General features: G+C 48.4%; 1 protein-coding gene and 1 long non-coding RNA gene across 3 annotated transcripts in view; one reads left to right on the plus strand and one right to left on the minus strand.

Annotated features, from left to right (window-relative positions):
- Positions 1-2,268: 2,268 nt before the first annotated feature.
- The window catches only part of nfxl1 (nuclear transcription factor, X-box binding-like 1), a gene marked incomplete at its 3' end in the record, with an annotated part of 98,637 nt that continues 82,989 nt past the window's right edge, over positions 2,269-17,916 (plus strand). For both annotated transcript variants that reach the window (XM_031832684.1, XM_031832685.1), the window contains 3 exon segments: positions 2,269-2,437; positions 2,531-2,731; positions 4,400-4,509. In XM_031832684.1, coding sequence (XP_031688544.1) covers positions 2,413-2,437; positions 2,531-2,731; positions 4,400-4,509 — 336 coding nt within the window.
- On the minus strand, positions 16,416-17,477 carry LOC109884870 (uncharacterized). Its single transcript, XR_002254446.2, has 3 exons — positions 17,389-17,477; positions 16,952-17,071; positions 16,416-16,657 (listed from the first exon to the last, which is right to left on the minus strand). It is a non-coding gene; the product is annotated as an uncharacterized LOC109884870 (long non-coding RNA).

Raw genomic sequence — 17,916 nt, forward strand, 5'->3', positions numbered from 1 at the left:
TCAACCACTTATCAAGCGTCAGTGAGGCTGTTTGTTTCTCATGTTGTACATTCCAGCTTGCTTGGGTATACGGTTTGCCACAGTTGAAATTCTGTTTTACCCTAGTTGGTAATTATGTTATTTTGCATCCTGTGGTGTATACAAGAATGTCCCAGGGGCTCATCTATCCGAACCACCTCTTTGGTACAGCCTCTCCCATTGGTCTTTTGGCGACCCGCTACGAGAATGTTGGGTTACGGGTGTAACCTTGGTTCTCTGAGTAGAGCAACAGGTCGCCAACCGTACGTGCCTTTCCTCCGTGGGGTTCTAGTAGGCTGGACAATAGAATGTTTGGAAGGCAAGTTGGTGCCACGGTGCTCAACAGAACTAATAGGAGCTTGCAGGGTGAAAAATTCCTTAAAACAAGGCCTGCTTTTCCGTGATTACTTCAAAACGACGGCAAGCAGCTGGAAAAATATAGTCATATTATGAAACTGGTCTCCACAGTGGCTGCGATTAACTAGTTTTTATCAGAAAAATGCGTTGTTAAAAATGTCATGGGTCCAGCCTAGTTCTAGTGGAGTAATAGACAGTAAACATATTCAGCATCTCAATCACATCGCATGAGGTGTTTCCATAGATCGTTTAGCTACCCGTTACACTACTCAGAGAACCAAGGTTATATCCGTGTAGTGGACTTCTTGTACAGCGTTGGTTTGACACGTTGCAAAGTCCCCTTTACTTCGTTATACTTTTGGACTTGTAGTTTTTGACACACCGGCTCACCAGTAAGTGAAGCGACAACGACTACTGTTAATCACTACAATTCCCAGCCTGCACCACAGTGGTTGGAGTTTGCGCAGTGAGTGGCCCTGTGTAAGCGAGCGGCGTGTCAGTGAACGGTCTGGTATGTCTGCATGAATCAATGAAACAAACAATATTACAGAATTCAGAGTTTGTTAAGTCCTCAAATCTCAGTACTGTAATGCATGGGTGTTACGAATATTGCAGTTGTGTATTTGTTGTGATAGCTAGAGTCGCTATCCTGAATGACAAAGCGAGCTAGCCGTCAGTTAGCCGGCTAGCTATTAGCTGTCACCAACAACATGAACTTGCAATGGTATATAATATTTCCTTCAACTCTTGGTGAACTCGCTAGATCAGCGATAACTCCTTTAAAACAGCCAGCTATAGCTTTTCTCATTAGTAAACTGTCGGCGAGTTTGTTAGCTAGCCCTCTGTAGAAACATAGCTAGCCCTGTTGATTAATGGTGGTATATGATGCTAGCTTTCATCAGCTAGCTAACTTATTCAGACGCGCAATCTGCTTTCTGGATATATCTGATATCTGGGGGCTATCAACTTGTTAAGCTTAGTGGCTGTCTGCATGTTCGGCCGGTTCATGGAAGTGCCCCTCTCTCGGAGTCAGGCGTATATCCCGAGGACCTGTATAAAAATAGCGCACTACATGTTGCCATTTGGGACGACGTCTGTCTCCATAGGTTTGTCTGGCAGAGGTTGTCTAGAGGGAGTCAGTCTGCTGACGTTACGCATCCAGTCGTTATAGCACCGACTGTATGGAACTATTGTGTCCCAAATGACCCTTTTTACAAGGAGCACCTGTGAGCCTAAGTTTAAAAATGTTTAAAAAAATAAAAAATAATTTTGGAGCACTATTACAAATATTTGAGATATTAAAGCTGTCAGCCCAACGCCCCAGCTGTCAAGAGATCCTATTTATGTGGGGTCCCTAGGTGTTGGGTTAAGGTCCATACGAACCAACGGTCTTTGGTAAAACAGAAACACTCACAGATCATATAGTTATCACCATGTGTTCTGTATTGTGATGTGGCAGGTCATCACCATGTGTTCTGTAATGTGATGTGGCAGGTCATCACCATGTGTTCTGTAATGTGATGTGGCAGGTCATCACCATGTGTTCTGTATTGTGATGTGGCAGGTCATCACCATGTGTTCTGTATTGTGATGTGGCAGGTCATCACCATGGATCCGGCCTGGCGTCAGCGGGGTCGTGGGCGTGGTCAGCCACAGGGTCAAGCGTCGCGACCTCAGAGAGAGAGGGCAGCAGCCCCGGCAGCAGAATCCCCTAAGACTCCTAGTGGTGTGTGGGCTGGAGGAGGGAGAGGAGGAGATGGGAGAGGGAGAGGAGGAGATGGGAGAGGGAGAGGAGGAGGAGGAGATGGGAGAGGGAGAGGAGGAGATGGGAGAGGAGGAGGAGGAGGAGATGGGAGAGGAGGAGATGGGAGAGGAGGAGGAGGAGGAGGAGATGGGAGAGGGAGAGGAGGAGATGGGAGAGGAGGAGGAGATGGGAGAGGAGGAGATGGGAGAGGGAGAGGAGGAGATGGGGGAGGAGGAGGAGGAGATGGGAAGAACACTACAGCTCCCACACAGCTACAGTCTGTTAACAAAGGGATGAACATGGCACCTTCACAACACAGTGAGTGAGAGAGAGAGTCTCTGTCTGTCTGTCAGTGTGCTTGCTTGACTGATTGATTATCTGGATTGATTACTTGTATTTATTTATTGACAGCTGCGTCGAGCCAATCCAAGTTTGAGGAGATCAGGAAGTCCAACCAGGCTGCTGCTCAGCGATTGGTTCAGAGCCAGTACAGCTCCTCCTCAGACGATGATGTCGATGATATAGTTGATGACGGTGGGAAGGTGGAGGGGAAGGACGGTAAACGAGGGAAGATTCTGGCCTCGACGCTCACCACCTACACGGACCAGAGTGGTGAGACAACACATACTGATGGCTCGTGCTTGAGTCTGATCCCTGTTGATCACACAGTCCCAGTCCGCCTGTTAAACCATTAGATCATTGTCTTTCTGGAACTTTCTGGATAGTTATGTCTGGGCATAAATTACACAATGTAGATGGGACAATATTTTAGTTGTCTCATTAAATGCTTTCAATATCCATATATGGATTTCTACAATTTCCAGTCAGGTTTTTGAGTCATTGACATTTAAACATATTGTCCCGTAATTTACCGACTACTATTATATATTACTATTACGTACCCTACGTTCTGTTACGTACCCTACGTTCTGTTACGTACCCTACGTTCTGTTACGTACCCTGCGTTCTGTTACGTACCCTGCGTTCTGTTACGTACCCTACGTTCTGTTACGTACCCTACGTTCTGTTACGTACCCTACGTTCTGTTACGTACCCTACGTTCTGTTACGTACCCTGCGTTCTGTTACGTACCCTGCGTTCTGTTACGTACCCTGCGTTCTGTTACGTACCCTGCGTTCTGTTACGTACCCTGCGTTCTGTTACGTACCCTACGTTCTGTTACGTACCCTACGTTCTGTTACGTACCCTGCGTTCTGTTACGTACCCTGCGTTCTGTTACGTACCCTACGTTCTGTTACGTACCCTACGTTCTGTTACGTACCCTACGTTCTGTTACGTACCCTACGTTCTGTTACGTACCCTACGTTCTGTTACGTACCCTGCGTTCTGTTACGTACCCTGCGTTCTGTTACGTACCCTACGTTCTGTTACGTACCCTACGTTCTGTTACGTACCCTACGTTCTGTTACGTACCCTACGTTCTGTTACGTACCCTACGTTCTGTTACGTACCCTGCGTTCTGTTACGTACCCTGCGTTCTGTTACGTACCCTGCGTTCTGTTACGTACCCTGCGTTCTGTTACGTACCCTGCGTTCTGTTACGTACCCTGCGTTCTGTTACGTACCCTGCGTTCTGTTACGTACCCTACGTTCTGTTACGTACCCTACGTTCTGTTACGTACCCTACGTTCTGTTACGTACCCTACGTTCTGTTACGTACCCTACGTTCTGTTACGTACCCTACGTTCTGTTACGTACCCTTCCGGTACCGGTCGCCATCAAACCCCCCGGTATCGCGGTCGCGATCAGACCCCCGGTATCGCGGTCGCCATCAGACCCCCCCCGGTATCGCGGTCGCCATCAGACCCCCCGGTTACTTACCCTACATTATTCATCTCATATGCATACGTATATACTGTACTCTATATCATCGACTGCATCCTTATGTAATACATGTATCACTAGCCACTTTAACTATGCCACTTGGTTTACATACTCATCTCATATGTATATACTGTACTCGATATCATCTACTGTATCTTGCCTATGCCGCTCTGTACCATCACTCATTCATATATCCTTATGTACATATTCTTTATCCCCTTACACTGTGTATAAGACAGTAGTTTTGGAATTGTTAGTTAGATTACTTGTTGGTTATTACTGCATTGTCGGAACTAGAAGCACAAGCATTTCGCTACACTCGCATTAACATCTGCTAACCATGTGTATGTGACAAATAACATTTGATTTGATTTTGATTTGATTTGATTTTGCGGTCGCCATCAGACCCCCTAATATCTCTCCTCTTCTCTCCAGGTGGAGATGTGACAGACCTAGAGAGAACTCGTCAGTACCTGAGTGATGCGTTCCAGTCCGGTGCCATCACCTGCCTTATCTGTATCGCCTCCGTCAAGAGAACCCAGGCTGTGAGTAGCACGCCGACAGACACAGACCTGCCGACAGACACAGACCTGCCGACAGACACAGACCTACAGACAGACACAGACCTACAGACAGACACAGACCTGCCGACAGACACAGACCTGCCGACAGACACAGACCTGCCGACAGACACAGACCTGCAGACAGACACAGACCTGCCGACAGACACAGACCTACAGACAGACACAGACCTACAGACAGACACAGACCTACAGACAGACACAGACCTACAGACAGACACAGACCTACAGACAGACACAGACCTACAGACAGACACAGACCTACAGACAGACACAGACCTACAGACAGACACAGACCTACAGACAGACCTACAGACAGACACAGACCTACAGACAGACCTACAGACAGACACAGACCTACACACCAGGACCTACAGACCAGACACAGACCTACAGACCTACAGACAGACACAGACCTACAGACAGACACAGACCTACAGACAGACACAGGCCTACAGACAGACACAGGCCTACAGACAGACACAGACCTACAGACAGACACAGACCTACAGACAGACACAGACCTACACACAGACCTACAGACAGACACAGACCTACAGACAGACACAGGCCTACAGACAGACACAGACCTACAGACAGACACAGACCTACAGACAGACACAGACCTACAGACAGACACAGACCTACAGACAGACACAGACCTACAGACAGACACAGACCTACAGACAGACACAGACCTACAGACAGACACAGACCTACACACACCTACAGACCTACACAGACCTACAGACAGACACAGACCTACAGACAGACACAGACCTACAGACAGACACAGAACCTACAGACAGACACAGACCTACAGACAGACACAGACCTACAGACAGACACAGACCTACAGACAGACACAGACCTACAGACCGACACAGACAGACCTACAGACCGACCTACAGACAGACCTACAGACAGACACATACAGACCTACAGACAGACACAGACCTACAGACAGACACAGACCGACACAGACCTACAGACAGACACAGACCTACAGACAGACACAGACCTACAGACACAGACACACACAGACAGACACAGACCGACACAGACCTACAGACAGACACACACAGACAGACACAGACCGACACAGACCTACAGACAGACACAGACAGACCTACAGACAGACACAGACAGACCTACAGACAGACACAGACAGACCTACAGACAGACACAGACAGACCTACAGACAGACCTACAGACAGACCTACAGACAGACACAGACCTACAGACAGACACAGACAGACCTACAGACAGACACAGACAGACCCAGACACAGACCTACAGACAGACACAGACCTACAGACAGACAACAGACCTACAGACAGACACAGACCTACAGACAGACACAGACCTACAGACAGACACAGACCTACAGACAGACACAGACCTACAGACAGACCTACAGACAGACACAGACCTACAGACAGACCTACAGACAGACACAGACCTACAGACAGACCTACAGACAGACCTACAGACAGACACAGACCTACAGACAGACCTACAGACAGACACAGACCTACAGACAGACCTACAGACAGACCTACAGACAGACCTACAGACAGACCTACAGACAGACACAGACAGACCTACAGACAGACACAGACAGACCTACAGACAGACACAGACAGACCTACAGACAGACACAGACAGACCTACAGACAGACACAGACAGACCTACAGACAGACACAGACAGACCTACAGACAGACACAGACAGACCTACAGACAGACACAGACCGACCTACAGACAGACACAGACCTAGACCTACAGACAGACCTAGACCTACAGACAGACCTAGACCTACAGACCTACAGACAGACCTACAGACCTACAGACAGACCTACAGACAGACACAGACCTACAGACCGACAGACAGACACAGACCTACAGACCGACAGACAGACACAGGCAGACCGACAGACAGACACAGGCAGGCAGGCCGACAGACAGACAGACCGACCTAGACCTACAGACAGACACAGACCGACCTAGACCTACAGACCGACCTAGACCTACAGACCGACCTAGACCTACAGACCGACCTAGACCTACAGACCGACCTAGACCTACAGACAGACCTACAGACAGACCTAGACCTACAGACAGACCTAGACCTACAGACAGACCTAGACCTACAGACAGACCTAGACCTACAGACAGACACAGACCTACAGACCTACAGACCGACAGACAGACACAGGCAGACCGACAGACAGACACAGGCAGGCCGACAGACAGACACAGGCAGACCGACAGACAGACAGACACAGGCAGGCCGACAGACAGACACAGGCTGGCCGACAGACAGACAGACACAGGCAGGCCGACAGACAGACAGACACAGGCAGGCCGACAGACAGACAGACAGACAGACACAGGCAGACCTACAGACAGACCTACAGACAGACCTACAGACAGACCTACAGACAGACCTACAGACAGACCTACAGACATACACAGACAGACCTACAGACAGACACAGACAGACCTACAGACAGACACAGACAGACCTACAGACAGACCGACCTAGACCTACAGACAGACCTAGACCTACAGACAGACCTACAGACAGACACAGACAGACCTAGACCTACAGACCAACCTAGACCTACAGACCGACCTAGACCTACAGACAGACCTAGACCTACAGACAGACCTAGACCTACAGACAGACCTACAGACAGACACAGACCTACAGACCGACAGACAGACAGGCAGACCGACAGACACAGGCAGGCAGACCGACAGACAGACACAGGCAGGCCGACAGACAGACAGACACAGGCAGGCCGACAGACAGACAGACACAGGCAGGCCGACAGACAGACACAGGCCTACAGACAGACCTACAGACAGACACAGACCTACAGACAGACACAGACCTACAGACAGACACAGACCTACAGACAGACACAGACCTACAGACAGACACAGACCTACAGGCCGACAGACAGACACAGACCTACAGGCCGACAGACAGACACAGGCAGGCCGACAGGCAGACACAGGCAGGCCGACAGGCAGACACAGGCAGGCCGACACAGGCCGACCGACAGGCAGACCTACACAGGCAGACCTACCGACAGACACAGGCAGACACAGGCAGACCCACAGACACAGGCAGACCCACAGACACAGGCAGACCCACAGACACAGGCAGACCCACAGACACAGGCAGACCCACAGACACAGGTAGACTGACAGACACAGACCGACCGACAGACACAGGCAGACCCGCAGAGCCACAGGCACACACAGGCAGACCCACAGGCACACACAGGCAGACACAGGCAGACCCACAGACCCACACACAGACCCAGACAGACCCACACACAGACAGAACCAGACAGACCCACACACAGGCAGACCCACAGACAGACACAGGCAGACCCACAGGCACACACAGGCAGACCCACAGACACAGACCGACACAGGCAGACACAGGCAGACCCACACACAGAGAGACCCACAGACCCAGACAGACCCACCTACCAGATCATGCATTTAGAGAGTAAGGACATTGAGGGCTCTGCATTAGGATCCTTTTATGTGACACTACAACATTCCATGGCAGCCATGTTTATTTTTATTGGACAATACACAGAAACAACACAATTCCCAGAGCACCGAGACACGTCGCACCCAGATGTAGCGATCAGCTAACTTCCTCCTGTTGTCCCTAAAACATCTAGACACGGAAACAGTCTATACATCTAGACACGGAAACAGTCTATACATCTAGACACGGAAACAGTCTATACATCTAGACACGGAAACAGTCTATACATCTAGACACGGAAACAGTCTATACATCTAGACACGGAAACAGTCTATACATCTAGACACGGAAACAGTCTATACATCTAGACACGGAAACAGTCTATACATCTAGACACGGAAACAGTCTATACATCTAGACACGGAAACAGTCTATACATCTAGACACGGAAACAGTCTATACATCTAGACACGGAAACAGTCTATACATCTAGACACGGAAACAGTCTATACATCTAGACACGGAAACAGTCTATACATCTAGACATACAGTACCGGTCAACTCCCAGCGCTTTGCGTCTGTGTCTGGAGGTCAGAAAGGGCTTTCTTCTAGCAACCCTTCCAAAGAGCCTGTGGTTGTGGAGGTGGAGTCTGATGGGGCTTTTTGAAACCTGGTGACCTCAAGATGCCACCAAGGCCTGCAATTCTTTCAGTGATTCTTGGGGATTTCTTCTCTCACCATCCTCCTCCCTGTGCTGGGTGGGGGGGGTCGTCTACCCGTGAGGTTTTCCATATCTATTGAATGTTTTAATAATTGCCCTGACAGGGCTCAGTGGTATGACAGGGCTCAGTGGTATGACAGGGCTCAGTGGTATGACAGGGCTCAGTGGTATGACAGGGCTCAGTGGTATGACAGGGCTCAGTGGTATGGCAGGGCTCAGTGGTATGACAGGGCTCAGTGGTATGACAGGGCTCAGTGGTATGACAGGGCTCAGTGGTATGGCAGGGCTCAGTGGTATGACAGGGCTCAGTGGTATGGCAGGGCTCAGTGGTATGACAGGGCTCAGTGGTATGACAGGGCTCAGTGGTATGACAGGGCTCAGTGGTATGACAGGGCTCAGTGGTATGGCAGGGCTCAGTGGTATGACAGGGCTCAGTGGTATGACAGGGCTCAGTGGTATGACAGGGCTATGACAGGGCTCAGTGGTATGACAGGGCTCAGTGGTATGACAGGGCTCAGTGGTATGACAGGGCTCAGTGGTATGACAGGGCTCAGTGGTATGACAGGGCTATGACAGGGCTCAGTGGTATGACAGGGCTCAGTGGTATGACAGGGCTCAGTGGTATGGCAGGGCTCAGTGGTATGACAGGGCTCAGTGGTATGACAGGGCTCAGTGGTATGACAGGGCTCAGTGGTATGACAGGGCTCAGTGGTATGACAGGGCTATGACAGGGCTCAGTGGTATGACAGGGCTCAGTGGTATGACAGGGCTCAGTGGTATGACAGGGCTCGTGGTATGACAGGGCTCAGTGGTATGGCAGGGCTCAGTGGTATGACAGGGCTCAGTGGTATGACAGGGCTCAGTGGTATGACAGGGCTATGACAGGGCTCAGTGGTATGACAGGGCTCAGTGGTATGACAGGGCTCAGTGGTATGACAGGGCTCAGTGGTATGACAGGGCTCAGTGGTATGACAGGGGCTATGACAGGGCTCAGTGGTATGACAGGGCTCAGTGGTATGACAGGGCTCAGTGGTATGGCAGGGCTCAGTGGTATGACAGGGCTCAGTGGTATGACAGGGCTCAGTGGTATGACAGGGCTCAGTGGTATGACAGGGCTCAGTGTATGACAGGGCTATGACAGGGCTCAGTGGTATGACAGGGCTCAGTGGTATGACAGGGCTCAGTGGTATGACAGGGCTCAGTGGTATGACAGGGCTATGACAGGGCTCAGTGGTATGACAGGTCTCAGTGGTATGACAGGGCTCAGTGGTATGACAGGGCTCAGTGGTATGACAGGGCTCAGTGGTATGACAGGGCTCAGTGGTATGGCAGGGCTCAGTGGTATGACAGGGCTCAGTGGTATGACAGGGCTCAGTGGTATGGCAGGGCTCAGTGGTATGGCAGGGCTCAGTGGTATGACAGGGCTCAGTGGTATGGCAGGGCTCAGTGGTATGACAGGGCTCAGTGGTATGACAGGGCTCAGTGGTATATTCAATCGTTTGTGGATGTTCTTGTAGCCGTTACCAGGTTTATGAAGGTCTACGACCATCTGTCTCTTTTGAACTGCCAGGTCTTTTCTTCATGGTGTTGGATGACAAAGGGATCTTGCATGTGTGTGACCTCATTTTATACCCTGGTGAAAAGGGAAGTGATGTAATGGCTCAATATAGTTCCTTAACATTCCTTCTATCTACCCCCCCTCCCCCTCTCCCTCTATCTAAAAGGGAAGTGATGTAATGGCTCAATATAGTTCCTTAACACTCAATATATATACATAATAGATGCCCTTAAATACGTGGAATTTATGAGTGTACTCCCTCTATCTACCCTCCCTCTATCTACCCTCCCCCTCTATCTACCCCCCCTCTATCTATCCCCCCTCTATCTACCCCCCCTCCCCTCTATCTACCCCCCCCTCTATCTACCCCCCCTCTATCTACCCCCCCCTCTATCTACCCCCCCCTCTATCTACCCTCCCTCCCTCTATCTACCCCTCTCCCTCTATCTACCCTCCCTCTATCTACCCCTCTCCCTCTATCTACCCTCCCTCTATCTACCCTCCCTCTCTCTATCTACCCTCCCTCTATCTACCCCTCTCCCTCTATCTACCCCTCTCCCTCTATCTACCCCTCTCCCTCTATCTACCCCTCTCCCTCTATCTACCCCTCTCCCTCTATCTACCCCTCCTCTATCTACCCCCCCTCTCCCTCTATCTACCCCTCCTCTATCTACACCCCTCCTCTATCTACCCCCCTCTCCCTCTATCTACCCCTCCTCTATCTACCCCCCTCCCTCTATCTACCCTCCCTCTATCTACCCTCCCTCTATCTACCCCCCTCCCTCTATCTACCCTCCCTCTATCTACCCCTCTCCCTCTATCTACCCTCCCTCTATCTACCCTCCCTCTATCTACCCTCCCTCTATCTACCCTCCCTCTATCTACCCCTCCTCTATCTACCCCCCTCCTCCTCTATCTACCCCCCCTCTCCCTCTATCTACCCCTCCTCTATCTACCCCCCTCTCCCTCTATCTACCCCTCCTCTATCTACCCCCCTCCCTCTATCTACCCTCCCTCTATCTACCCTCCCTCTATCTACCCTCCCTCTATCTACCCCCCTCCCTCTATCTACCCTCCCTCTATCTACCCCTCTCCCTCTATCTACCCCTCTCCCTCTATCTACCCCTCTCCCTCTATCTACCCCTCTCCCTCTATCTACCCTCCCTCTATCTACCCTCCCTCTATCTACCCTCCCTCTATCTACCCCTCCTCTATCTACCCCCCTCCTCCTCTATCTACCCCCCCTCTCCCTCTATCTACCCCTCCTCTATCTACCCCCCTCCCTCTATCTACCCTCCTCTATCTACCCTCCCTCTATCTACCCTCCCTCTATCTACCCCTCTCCCTCTATCTACCCTCCTCTATCTACCCTCCCTCTATCTACCCCTCTCCCTCTATCTACCCTCCCTCTATCTACCCCTCTCCCTCTATCTACCCCTCTCCCTCTATCTACCCCTCTCCCTCTATCTACCCTCCCTCTATCTACCCCCCTCCTCCTCTATCTACCCTCCTCTATCTACCCTCCTCTATCTACCCTCCTCTATCTACCCTCCCTCTATCTACCCTTCCTCTATCTACCCTTCCTCTATCTACCCTCCCTCTATCTACCCTCCTCTATCTACCCCCTCTATCTACCCCTCTATCTACCCCCCTCCTCCTCTATCTACCCCCCCTCTCCCTCTATCTACCCCCTCCCTCTATATACCCTCCTCTATCTACCCTCCTCTATCTACCCTCCCTCTATCTACCCTCCCTCTATCTACCCTCCTCTATCTACCCTCCCTCTATCTACCCCTCTCCCTCTATCTACCCTCCCTCTATCTACCCCTCTCCCTCTATCTACCCTCCCTCTATCTACCCCTCCTCTATCTACCCCCTCCTCCTCTATCTACCCCCCCTCCCTCTATCTACCCCCTCCCTCTATCTACCCCTCCTCTATCTACCCTCCTCTATCTACCCTCCCTCTATCTACCCTCCCTCTACCCTCCCTCTATCTACCCTCCCTCTATCTACCCTCCCTCTATCTACCCTCCCTCTATCTACTCTCCCTCTATCTACTCTCCCTCTATCTACTCTCCCTCTATCTACCCCTCTCCCTCTATCTACCCCTCTCCCTCTATCTACCCTCCCTCTATCTACCCCTCTCCCTCTATCTACCCCTCTCCCTCTATCTACCCCCCCTCTCCCTCTATCCCTCTCCCTCTGCCCACAAATGTTCTATAGGATTGAGGTCAGGGCTTTATGATGGCAACTACAATACCTTGACTTTGTTGTCCTTAAGCCATTTTGCCACAACTTTGGAAGTTTGCTTGGGGTCATTGTCCATTTGGAAGACCCATTTGCGACTAAGCTTTCATTTCCTGACTGATGTCTTGAGATGTTGCTTCAATGTATCCACATAATGTTCCTACCTCATGATGCCATCTATTTTGTGAAGTGCACCAGTCCCTCCTGCAGCAAAGCACCCCCACAACATGATGCTGCCACCCCCGTGCTTCACGGTTGGGATGGTGTTCTTGGGCTTGCAAGCCTCCCCCTTTCTCCTCCAAACATAACGATGGTCATTATGGCCAAACAGTTCTATTTTTGTTACATCAGACCAGAGTGCATTTCTCCAAAAAGTACGATCTTTGTCCACATGTTCAGTTGCAAAAGTCTGGATTTTTTATGGCGGTTTTGGAGCAGTGGCTTCTTCCTTGCTGAGCGGCCTTTCAGGTTATGTTGATATAGGACTCGTTTTATTGTGGATATAGATACTTTTGTACCTGTTTCCTCCAGCATCTTCATAAGGTCCTTTGTTGTTGTTCTGGTATTGATTTGCACTTTTCGCACCAAAGTACGTTCATCTCTAGGAGACAGAATGCATCTCCTTCCTGAGAGGTATGATGGCTGCGTGGTCCCATGGTGTTTATACTTGCGTACTATTGTTTGTACAGATGAATGTGGTACCTTCAGGCGTTTTAGAAATTGCTCCCAAGGATGAACCAGACTTGTGGTGGTCTACAATTATTTTTTACTGAGGTCTTTGGCTGATTTCTTTTGATTTTCCCATGATGTCATGCAAAGAGACACTGAGATGGAAGGTAGGCCTTGAAATACATCCACAGGTACACCTCTAATTGACTCAAATTATGTCAATTAGCCTATCAGAAGCTTCTAAAGCCATGACATTTTCTGGAATTTGTTTAAAGGCACAGTCAACTTAGTGTATGTAAACTTCTGACCCACTGGAATTGTGATACAGTGAATTATAATTGAAATAATCTGTCTGTAAACAATTGTTGGAAAAATGACTTGTGTCATGTACAAAGTAGATGTCCTTTACCGACTTGCCAAAACTATAGTTTGTTAACAAGACATTTGTGGAGTGGTTGAAAAACGAGTTTTAATGACCCCAACCTAAGTGTATGTAAACTTCAGACTTCAACTGTAGATTGATTGATATATATGTTGAAGAGGGTGGGGCTTAAGCTGGATCCTAGGGGCATATGGGGGAGGGAATGCTGTCACCTCCAGGCAGGTGTTTGTCCCCCTGTGTGCTGAGGGTGCCAGGTTCTTGTCCTGTTCTGGCATTTAGGTCGCCACAGACGTGTCCCTGGGCCTGGAAATGGTTGATCTCCCCCTCCAGGATGGAGAAGTTGTCTTCATTAACGTCATAATGTCTTCCTTCGCTGAAGGGGATTCTATTGGTGGGAAATAGGGAGCAAACATGAGGCCATTTTTCTCTGAGACATTTTGGGGAATATTCAGAGAATTCCATGGGAAATTGCATGCAAATTAATATTAATACCATTTAAATGTAGATGTTGTTAGCATTGGATATATTTCCCTAACAAGGACCAGTTGCCTGAGGTGGGATTTGGAGGATCATGGGGGAAAGAGCCTCAGATCCACAGAGTCCCTTCCACCAGGTGGCTGATGAGATATGTTGTCACGACTACCATATTGCATCTCCATCCCAAAGCCCTTGCTTGGAAGTGTACATCGCCAGACTGCCAAGAACCTTGCCCTCATCCAGGCCAAGGTGGCGAGACACAGTAGTGATGACACCGTAGGCCTTGTTGATCTCTGCACCAGACAGGATGCTCTTGCCAGCATACTTGGGGTCCAACATGTACGCTGCGGTGTGGTTGTCTTCACGCTTTTTGATGTATTCCAGAACTGCAGTTTCCTCTGCTTGGAGCAACAGTGAAGTGGGCAGGGCAGTACGGATTTCTTCTCTTACGTCTGCAAGCAGAGTCTGAACATCACACAGGATGGCACTGTCTCCCTCAATCTGTGCAATGGCTACTGCTATAGGTTTCAGGCTGCATACCTTTCTCTCCCAAAATACATCATCCAGGAGGATCCTCTTTTGATGACACCACCCCAACAGGTGTTGCTGGGCAGCTTCAATGTGGTGCTCTTATTCTTCTCTTCTCTTCACTTCGCTTGGTGAGGTAGATTACTGCTAGAACTTGATGACCCTTCACATACCTAACCATTTCCTTGGCTCTCTTGTAGAGTGTATCCATTGTTTTCATGATGTCCTTGAGGAGAAGATTCAATGCATGAGCAGCACAGCCAATGGGTGTGATGTGAGGGTAGGACTCCTCCACTTTAGACCAAGCAGCCTTCATGTTCACAGCATTGTCTCACCAGTGCAAATACATTCTGTGGTCCAAGGTAATTGATGACTGCCTTCAGCTCATCTGCAGTGTAGAGACCGGTGTGTCTGCTGTCCCTTGTGTCTGTGCTCTTGTAGAACACTGGTTGAGGGGTGGAGATGATGTAGTTCATTCTTCCTAAGCCCACTAGGATTTGACCGCCCATCAGAGATGATTGCAATACAGTCTGCTTTCTCTATGATTTGCTTGACCTTCACTTGAACTCTGTTGCATCCAGCAAATGAGTAGATAAAGCATGTCTGGTTGGAGGGGTGTATGCTGGGTGAAGAACATTCAGAAATCTCTTCCAATACATCAGAGGTGAACCAGTTGCACACACAGCTCGAGCAAGACATTCATCAGCATTTCTCTGACTACGTTCCTCCATTGAGTCATCAACACTTCTGATTCCAGGAGGACCATGAGCTGTTGCTGTCGATAAGGTGTCTGATTCATCATTTTCACATTGAATAGAAGTAGAGGGACTTTTGTCAGAGGTTCTACACCTGCATTGCTTGCTGTTTGGGGTTTTAGGCTGGGTTTCTGTACAGCACTTTGAGATATCAGCTGATGTACGAAGGGCTATATAAATACATTTGATTTGATTTGATTTGCTTGTTGTGAGCGCTGAGGGAACTTTATGCACTTGGCCAGATGATTCTGTATCTTTGTTGCATCTTTTTCTTCACATGTAGCTTTTTCTTACATTAGCTGAAATGTCTTTCAAATGTCCAGATAAATAGTTAGATTAGATTAAACATCTCCTTTGTAAGATAAATGTTTAATATGAAACATGCATGGAAACAGGTGAATTAACACTCCTCAGTTAGCAGGCTGAAGCAAGCTAAAACCCACATGGTAGCAAAAACTAACAAGAGTTTAAAGTTATTTAAACACACTTTGCTGTTTACTAGTTAACAAAAAAGACTGAATTTCATATAAAATATATTCACCCCCACCCAGTATTGTAGTAACTTACCAGAAAGCTCAATAGCATCTCATTAGTGTACAAGATCTTGAGAATCAGCTGTGTGATGGAAGAGTGCACTGTGCATGCAGAGGGTTCCATTGAATTCCATTCCATTGGACATAGTTTAACCAAAATATGACACAAGACCTAGAATTGCCTTATGTGTATCCCACAATAAAGGTCCACTGTTTTTTTTAAGCAACAACAAAAAAATCTGAAAAACGTTTTCAGACCCTTTGAAACCCTAATATACACACACACACACACACACACACACACACACACACACACACACACACATTGAACTCTGCTGTGGTCAAATAAAGAAGCCGGTAGAACAGTTGAATTGGGACACCAGGTGGTGAAACAACTGATGAGCTTCAACTCCACACAGCTCAATCTTCTGGCTCGAAAGGGACCTTTTTTTTAAGCAAACAGTAACAAATTGAAACGTTGTGCTCTCTGATAAGACATTCATTGAAAACATAATAATTTCAGATATAATAGAATGATTGATCAACAAAAGATTATTTCATTTTGCCCAGCTGTCCACATCCTTGACAATTCCCCAACAGCTGGTGCGCGATTCTGGAAGCCATGTGCTTCACTTTGAAAATGTCCAGCATGCATTTCGGTCAGCAGGGCTTCCTCCTCCTCAGTGAAAATCACCCTCCTGTGTGGCTGGCCATCATCCTTCCCCCTAGTTGAAGACGTTTGGAATTACCATAAATACTTACACCTTTGATTGATCAGTGTCATTTATAGCAGAGACACCTCAATATGACGTTAACTATATCAGTGGAGGCTGCTGAGGGGAGGACGGCTCCTGGCTGGAATGAATGGCGTCAATGGAATCTTTAATCCATCCTCGCCTCAACAGCCTCCACTGAACTGTATGTGTTGCTAGCAACTTGCTAACGTTAGGTGGAAAATGATTGTACAAAGTTAAATCCGTCCAGTTATCTAATAGAAGAAGAAGAAGTTAACTGCTTACATGTCAACCTCGGTAACCTCATTGCTGCTCTCTCTCAACTGCTTAACGTTACGCTGAATTGTGAGTGTCTCTGAATGTTGTCCTCTTGTCGAGATCAGTGGTGTCTTCATCGTACTTCGCCTGGTTGGAAAGATAACATCTCCTTCAGGAAGCCATTGAAGTGCAAGCTAACGCTACATACAAACAGAAAGCTGCAATAACAGCTACAGTAGCTAGCTAGCTAGCATTAGCTACATAAAACTGTCAGGCTAGCTAGCTAGCTACTGTAGCTGGTTAGCTGACTAGGTAGGCTGAGGTATTACATTAGCTAGCATCTAAAAACATCTTAAATTGATTTCCTATTTAACAAAATGTACTTCTATATCATGACAAACACATGGCAAAGAAAGTGTTCTCTTTCTAGACTTTTCTCTGAAGGTAGTCAAGCAGGTTGTCACCGTCAAAAACACCGTCCTTTCTGAGGTAATAATTACGCTTCTGAGGTGAAATGGAACTGCCCTCATCCTCCCTCCTTCGCGACCGCTACGAGGTAACCAAGCAACCAGCATAGCAACGGACGCTTTGGTTTATTACGTAATCCGGTCAGAATTTTAGATTAGATTGAACTTTGTCATTGAACAAAGTACAAATACAACGAAATGCAGTTGGCATCTGACCAGAAGTGCAAATAAAAGAGTGAACAATTAAGTACAAAGTATGTTGTTATTATTATTATTAGTTATTATTATAATTGTATAAATGTGCAATGAAGGCAACTTGAAAGTGCAAGGAGCCATGCAACTGAAATGCAGGGAGAGCAGCAATGAGGTTACTGAGGTTGACATGTACAACTGAATTATGTCCTTAATCAGACTTGGCAAAGCCAGAGTACTGTGAGAAAGTAGACTAGGAGAAAGCAGCACGGTCCCTGAGAGGCAGTACTACGATGTGGGTTCTGCTTCTTCAGGTTTTGGTTTGTTAGAAGT

The sequence above is a fragment of the Oncorhynchus kisutch genome, linkage group LG9 (assembly GCF_002021735.2).
Source record: "Oncorhynchus kisutch isolate 150728-3 linkage group LG9, Okis_V2, whole genome shotgun sequence".
In the NCBI taxonomy this organism is placed as follows: Eukaryota; Metazoa; Chordata; class Actinopteri; order Salmoniformes; family Salmonidae; genus Oncorhynchus; species Oncorhynchus kisutch.